Source organism: Myotis davidii, unplaced genomic scaffold (assembly GCF_000327345.1).
Source record: "Myotis davidii unplaced genomic scaffold, ASM32734v1 scaffold125, whole genome shotgun sequence".
NCBI classification, from domain to species: domain Eukaryota; kingdom Metazoa; phylum Chordata; class Mammalia; order Chiroptera; family Vespertilionidae; genus Myotis; species Myotis davidii.
The window spans coordinates 6,908,545-6,916,791 of NW_006299390.1; the positions used below are offsets into that span (position 1 = coordinate 6,908,545).

The 8,247-nt window shown below is 34.2% G+C and overlaps 1 protein-coding gene across 5 annotated transcripts in view; it reads left to right on the forward strand.

The window, feature by feature from the left end:
* The window catches only part of CD36 (CD36 molecule), a 60,451-nt gene that overhangs the window by 38,256 nt on the left and 13,948 nt on the right, over window positions 1–8,247 (forward strand). For all 5 annotated transcript variants that reach the window (XM_015571247.1, XM_015571246.1, XM_006774918.2 and 2 more), the window contains 3 exons: window positions 4,835–4,982; window positions 5,417–5,596; window positions 7,112–7,203. In XM_015571247.1, the coding sequence (XP_015426733.1) occupies window positions 4,835–4,982; window positions 5,417–5,596; window positions 7,112–7,203 (420 nt within the window). The remainder of the gene's footprint in view (window positions 1–4,834; window positions 4,983–5,416; window positions 5,597–7,111; window positions 7,204–8,247) is intronic.

Genomic DNA, 8,247 nt, shown 5'->3' on the forward strand with positions numbered 1-8,247 from the left:
GACCATATGTTTCTGAAAAGGCTTCCATATGATAAATGCCACTGATTTGAAAGGGACTTATATTATCTTGTCAGTTATATACATTGAAATATTTTGTTTATGCCTGTATAGAATCCTGATCTAAAGACTTATTGATTATAAGCAGTATCTATTTAGGTTTAAATTGACTAGCATCAATTAACGCCTACGTTTAAGGAGTTGCAGGTGTTTTACACTTGTGGAATATATTCTCCACGACTGTGAAATATGTGATCCATAGAAAAAGATATCTATCAAAATTTTAAAAACTAGACGACTTTAACATTTTAAGAGTGAATGTATAGATTACATTAGTGATTCTCAAAGTATGGTCCCGAGGCTAGCAGCATCAGCATTACACTGGGAACTTGGTAAAAATGCAAGTTTTCAGACTCTAGCCCAGTATCCCAGACCAAGTCAATCAAAGACTCTTGGGTTAGAAATCAAAAATAAGTTTTACAAACCTCTCTGGGTGATGCCAATACACAGTCAAATTTAAAAACCACATTAAACTGATGTTACACAACTGCAGTAGCTACTAAGGTTTTCTATTCAAACTACTAGTAATTCCCAGATCAAATGGGGGTTTCTATTTATTCAGTAGACTCATTATTACATATTTCCCAGTGCTGAGACTGAATATGCTACAACTTTATCCTAAATTTCCTAATAATTTACCATGCTTTGGAATGGCATCTTGGACAATTAAAACTAAGAGGGAAATAATAGCCAGAACTTTTCATCTTGTAATTAAACAAAACTGACATCAGGAGATGTGATACGATTTGTTCATGTTCATACAAACCTAGGAACTGGTACCTCCTAGATTTTTGTATGTTTTCCCCTACTTAAGTTATAGACTGTCTTTTTACCCACTATCAAAGTAAGAAAAAAAGCAGAGATTGAGCTGTTACAAACACTAACCTTAACCAAGGATTAGGCATATATTTACGAGATCCATATGGAAACATAATTAAATTCTGCTGTATCATTTGATATATAAAGGTGTGATATCTTTTTTCTCAAGGATTACAACTAGTTACACACCATAATCAATTCTTACCACAAATACATATATTTAACGATTTTTAAATAATTTATAGTTTTAGTATCTTTTTTGTTTTAGATCATCTATAATTGTATATTTTTTCTCTCCACATATTATTATTATATTTCTATAGTAACACCTCACACTCAAAATATAATGAAATAATGATACTTGTGAAGGTAGTGCTTGTTGTAATAGCACATGATGTATAAAAGGCCATGGTGCTTGTTGTGTCCTAGCAATTATTCCATGTCTCCTCTGTCTGTGCATATGTCTGTAACCATTTACAACTCTGCCCAAGAAGACTTGATTTTTGTTGTTACAAAAAAAAACAACAAGCTTAATTCAGAAAGAATATTCATTTTTTCCATGCTCTTATAGTTTTGTGTTATTATCAAAAGCCTATATGAATATCTTGTTTCAAAAAATGTTGCAGATATGATGTGTACCTATGACAATCTAGAAGTCACATGTGACCCAATGAATATTGAAGCATATTGCTTAAAACTCATAATCTGATTAATTGAATGCATGTGAGGAAAAAGAATAGTTGTTAGAATTTTAAAATGTATATTTTCTGTTTAAATTTTTGTTTGTGGGGAGCTTATGTTTGTTTTTTACTTTATGGAGAATGTGGGGAAACATTAACATAATATTGAACTAGTCCTAGCCCTACTCTGATAGGTGACAAGTAATATCTATTTTATTCTTAGAGGTTCTAACCTCTAAAGAACAAAAGAGGGCGGGTTAGATACACTCAATTCATCTGAAGAGGCGATGATGGGAGGGTTGGAGGAAACCAGTTGGATTTGCAGCTAATGTTTATAAACAATAAATTTCTACTTATATAACAATTGTCAACATAAGAAACATTCAAACCTGTGAAGAATTTTTGTGAGATTTTTTTGAGCCTAATGTTGACAATGACTGGGGAGCAAAATCTCAACACATTGAGATAAAGCCCCTGAGAATGGCAGCTGTGCACCTTATTTTATACATTACAATCAAAAGAGATGCTGCAAGTGGGTTACATGAAATCCATTGGTGATAGATTGGGGGGGTGGGAGAAAGCACCGTGGGAAACCTCTGGGATTGGATGAAAAGTAAAATGATAGACACATGCATTTTTCACATAGGTGGGTCCAGGCTAGTTAACAGTCAACAATTAACATGATAAAAAAGTGAGGATTTCTGGTCGCTGTCCCAGTGTACTGGTTGTGCCCTGTGAGGTCTGGGAACTGGGAGTTACCCTGACATTCCAAAGGAATGTTCTCAGATGCAAAAGACAATAGACAGGCTTAGTTAAGGTAAATACTGACCTTTGTCAGGGACGATACCAGCCTAGGACATGACTGCCCACCATAAACTGCTTTTGTCTAAAGAGGGTTGAATTTCAGATCCATCCTTTGTGGTTACTCTAGCTCTCTGAGTTTATAAGGATGCCATGCAGGCCTTCATTGAGCCAGTCAGATTAGCATGTGGCTGCTTTTCATCCACACAATGTTAAAGAGATTTTTGGTCAGGTTGGGGTCATCCTGTCTCACCAAGGTCACCGTAACTGAGTCATTAGTGTCTGCTGGCATGCCTTAAGTCATGGGAAACCACCTTTCAGAAAAAGTTAATAGCTTGAGAATCTTACATCTGTTGAGGTGAAGCTACCGCCCCATAAGTGACGCTCTGAATCCAGGTGAACTTGGCAGTGTAGGAAGGTATTCTGCCTCAAACAGAACCACGGGCTTATTTGGCTGATGGCTGCTTAAGTGACTTTGATGAAATTTTTTTTGGTGAGGTATGACATGGTGCAAAGCATAAAATTTCCAGGACTGGGATCTTAATGGCACTTATTCCGACATTCACCATCTCTATTGCTCTATGAATATTTAGTAAATCCTTCAGAATATTCTCAAATCTCAAACATATATAATGTTTGAGTTACTTTGTTTTTTGCAGGAATACAAAGAAAGCAGTCTTGGGAAACATATAAGGCAGATTACTCCCTTTGACATTCTTAACCAAAACTTTCCAAAACCTGCCTACATTCTAATTTTTAAACCAAAGAATTGAGTGATTATGTTCTTTTTTAAAAAGCACATTCTATTAACAGGCCTCAGTTTAAAGGATTTTTCTCAGTGAGTGCCATCTACTGGTGTAATGTTGTAAGTACAATTTAAATAAGCTAGAATTTAGGTCACAATTTTATGCCTATTATTTCAACTTTAAATGTTAATAACATATAATATAATTTTAAATTTACATCTATATAAGAGAAAATAGTAAATGACTAGTAATATACTGTCCTGGGTGCTGATTTATATTTGTATGTTCTTTGTATATATTTAGTACCTCCATAAAAATAAATAATAAAGCTTTGATTAAATGATATTAAAAATAAAATCTTTTTCTAGATGATTGGGAGTTCCCTTTTGAAATAATGTGAGCCATTAATTAATTTGTTCATTCAAAAATATTTATGGAGAACTCACCATGCACCGGGCACTGAGCTGGAGGGACAAACACTCATAATCCGTACCTTACAGAAATTTACATTTTTTTTATACCTGAGTGAAAAATATTGGTTTTTACATTTCAATTACATGTTTTTTATCAGTCTTTACCTTAGTTAACTATTCACCTTACATCATAAACATTAACTATATTATAGTGCAACAAATGATGTATCCATTATTTCATCTCAGTGAATATCTTGTACTTGCCAAGCTTTTTTTCTCCACAGTAATCACCCTTCAATACATTCCTAAAATGTAGTTGGTAACATGAAACTAGATATGTTAAAGCCAATGAACACTGATTTAATACTAGGCAGGATTCAATATATGGGAAAGGGAGGGAAATTAGTCTGGAGTAAATTATATTCCATTAGTTATCTTTATTCTCCTTAAAGTACTGAAAAATATGGAATAGCCAGCGCTGGGTAGATTATATATTTTGAGCATTCTTTCTAAGACCATGTGTTCTTAATATTCCCTTGCTTAAGCCTTTCTCCTGTCCCCTCCTTACCCTAGGATAAAGGCTAAACATTTGAGTGTGAGATACAAGCCTTTATGTTTGAGATCTTGCTTATTTCCTACCACTCTCCTTACTCTCTCACTTTATAATCCAACCAAATTCTACCATTTGCATTTCTAAAAATACACCAGGTTCTTCTTAGCTTATATGTGCCACTTTCAAACCTGTTTTCCCCAACTAAACTTCTTTTTGTAATTCAGACCACTTACAGTATGTGGAATTGCTGCAAAATGTGTCTTGACCCTTATCCCCACCATGACCATCCCAAGTCTGAATTTCTATCTGTTCTGTTTTAACCATGAAGTCCGTAAACTCCTGAAATAACACATATTATTATGTGTAAATTTAAGACCCCTTTCTCTAATTTGCTAGAGAACCAGCATGGGCTTATGCCAATGGTTTAGCGCAGTGGTCGGCAAACAGTGGCTCGCGAGCCACATACGGCTCTTTGGCCCCTTACGTGTGGCTCTTTCACAAAATACTGACTTCTGTACATGGGCCACGAAGTTTCAATCGCACTGTATGTGTGCGCCCGCACGTGGTATTTTGTGGAAGAGCCACACTCAAGGGGCCAAAGAGCCACATGTGGCTCGCGAGCCGCAGTTTGCCGACTACTGGTTTAGCATAAGTTCTGATGTATTCCATATATTCGAAAATATTTGTTGTATGAATGAATGACATTTGAGGCCTAACGTTCACATGAGACAATAATTTTGAATTTTATTTACTTTTGTATTTCAGAGTTCGTTATCTCTCCAAGGAAAACATAACCCATGACCCTCTGAGCAACACAGTCTCTTTTGTACAGCCCAATGGTGCCATCTTTGAACCTTCCCTGTCAGTTGGGTCAGAGAATGACACTTTCACTGTCCTCAATCTGGCTGTCGCTGTGAGTAGACAAACAAAACGATTTGTTTTGAAATGCTCTAGAACCCACTATAATTAATCTCAATATTAGAACTCTCACTAGATAGTATTATTCTGCTCCTATGTCCTTATTTGAATAGAGTTTTGGTCATTAGGAAAGATGAAAAAAAAAAAACAACTGAATTGGAAGACCACTTCAAGTGTATCCTTGGGAAAAAATAGGACTTAATTTTGAAAGACTTCTTCTTGTAACTGAAACTGAGGCACTCAAATGTGCCTATCTAGGGATTAGAAAAATGATACTTTTAGCTCTGGCAAGATTTGGCAGTAATTTTAGAAAAATAGTTTTTTAAATTTTTTATTAAAATTAATTCTCATATTTAATCCATTTATTTGTTATATTTTTAATACTATAAATGGTGTCTTTACACAGTTTTTTGTTGTTGTTTTTTGTAGGCTGCAGCCCATCTCTATCCAAATCCATTTGTTCAATCGGTACTCAACTCATTTATCAAAAAGTCAAAGTCATCTCTGTTTCAAAGGAGAAGTGTGAGAGAACTATTGTGGGGCTATAAGGATCCGTTCTTGACTTTGGTACCATATCCAATTTCTAGAACAGTTGGTGTGTTTTATCCCGTGAGTACCAAGTATAAATGTTGATATTGTTTTACTTTCATTGGATAAATAAAATGGCATTGGAAATCTTTAATTTTATAATTTAGTGTGTTAGCCCTATTTATTATCTGGGAATATATATTCTAATTTTTAAAAATCATTTTTCTCACATGCTGCAGCTTTTTAAGTTTATAAAATTTACTTATATAAATTTAACAATTAAATTTTTAATTAAGAAGATGATATTTAATCAGGATTTCATTTGATAAATAAACAATTTGTCTAAAATTAAGTTATGCTGGTAAGGCTTTGAACACTATTTTTAGTTTTGACTTCTGAAAAAATCAAGTTTAGTACCAACATTTTAATTGTGTTAAATGTATTAGTTCTATCATTCCTCCTTCTCTAGACCTCTTACACATTGTTTTAATGTAAATTTAAAGCCTAAATTTGCACACACAACACTGATCAATTAGCAGTGTCCTATCTTATAGAGTTTATTAATAAGAATTCCTACTGGTCTATAAATGAAATGACAATTTGAAGATTAAGGAAAATGTGAACTTAGTGATAGACTTAGCTATAGCGCAATGTTTTGAATTATAAATAAGACTAGCTAACCCTCAAATTGGAATGTTGACAATGATTTGACACTCTATGTGCTATTAGATATATTCTCCAGTTCATTGTTGTTATTTTACTTTTAGAAAGTTTTCATGATTGCAACATTATCAATTAAGTATCAATGTAGAGAGCCTAAGGGATCAGAGATTCAGTTATTTATTTTTTTTAATCTTTATTGTTGAAAGTATGACATATGTCCTCTTTTCCCGCATTGACCAATTATTATTACTATTATTTTCATATATTTTTATTGATTTCAGAGAGGAAGGGAAAGGGAAGATAGAAACCAATGATGAGAGAGAATCATTGATTGGCTGCATGACTCGCACAGGACCAAATCTGCAACCTGGGCATGTGCCCTGATTGGGAATTGAACTGTGACCTCTTGGTTCATAGGTCAACTCTCAACCACTGAGAGATGCTGGCAAGGCCCAGTTATTATTTTTTAACTCAAATACTTGGGTAATTTTGTTTTTAATTTTGTATACCTAGTTTTTGGTAACCACTTACGAAAGATCATAATATTTAGAATACCTCTAGAAATCTGTCATTGTTCTCATAAATTTTGTTCAATATCTCCTCACCTCAATATAAAAGGAATAGTAATCCAAATTGTTTTACTGGCTTAATTATGAAAAAGAACACTAGAGCCTGGGTTATATCAACTTTTGATATGTTTTCTTCCTTTGTCTCGGCATCTAGCACTTATTTCTTGGAACCTTTTATATTCTATCTTTTTAACATGTTAAAGAACAAGTTTAAAACTTCAATGCCTACATATTTTAAACCATATAAAATAATTATGTATAACCAGTCTTTGAGAAATGCAAACATGAGTTAATTACATGTTTTATAACTTGGAGAGTATGTATTGTTCTAGAAATGATTTTTTCTTGGTACATGTATTTTCAGTACAACAATACTGCAGATGGTGTTTATGAAGTTTTCAATGGAAAAGACAATGTAAACAAAGTTGCCATAATTGACACTTACAAAGGTAAAAGGTAAGTATCCTGGTAAAGTGTGTGTGTGTGTGTGTGTGTGTGTGTGTGTGTGTGTGGGTGGGTGTTTTACAAGGGTACTCTAAAGTAGATGTTGCATAGACACCCACCTCTGCAACAGACCTGCCTCTATCTCAGCTCTGAGAATTCCTGTTCTACAAGGCATTAGCCCTTTATGTATGAAAGCTGGTTGTACTATGCCTCGCTGCTGAAAATCAGCCCCGGGTTCTCTTACATGAAGAAATCCAAAGGGACTGTTTTCATTTCTGCTGTGTAACCAGCATTACAGTGCCCCATGCAATTAGATAACCACAAAATGAAAAGAGAGAAAATCGCTGCATGAACTGATCATCTAGGAGACATAAAAATATGTTTTCCTGGCTTTTTAAACTTGTTTGTGGAGTATATCAAGCAAAAATATTCATTCCATTGACATGACCTAATGTGCCTATAAAGATAAAAGCTTAATGAATCCATGCTAACACTTCCATGACTTTCCCCTTCAAAAACTTCTTGAAATAATTTCTACATATGATAGCTTAGCTTTTTAAAAATTCTTATCAATGAGAATACAAAATATTTTATATTTTAAGTAGTTTTAAAGTAGTTTTTCTTATTTTAAGTAGTTTTAAAATTTGCATATTGAACTTGGAAATAAAGAGCATGTTTCCTTTGAAGTAGTAATAGAATGTGGTATGTTCATCTCGCCAGCCATGATTTTCTTTCTTTTCCTAGATCCTGCCTATTCAACTGAAATATAGGAAATTTATCATATGAGTAAAACAAGAAGAAACCTAATACATTTCAGGGCAGAAAACCTTTTCTTCTCCTCGATGTTAATAAATATGCTTTAGGCCACTTGTTTTCTGAAAAAGATCAAAGTTTTCAAAATAGAAAGAGCCCTGGCCAGGTGGCTTATTTGGTTGGGGCGTCCTCCCATACACCAAGAGGTGGTGGGTTTGAGTTCTTGTCAGGACACGCACCCAGGTTTGGCTTCCATCCCTGGTCAAGGAACATGCAGGAGGCAGCAGATCAATGTTTCTCTCA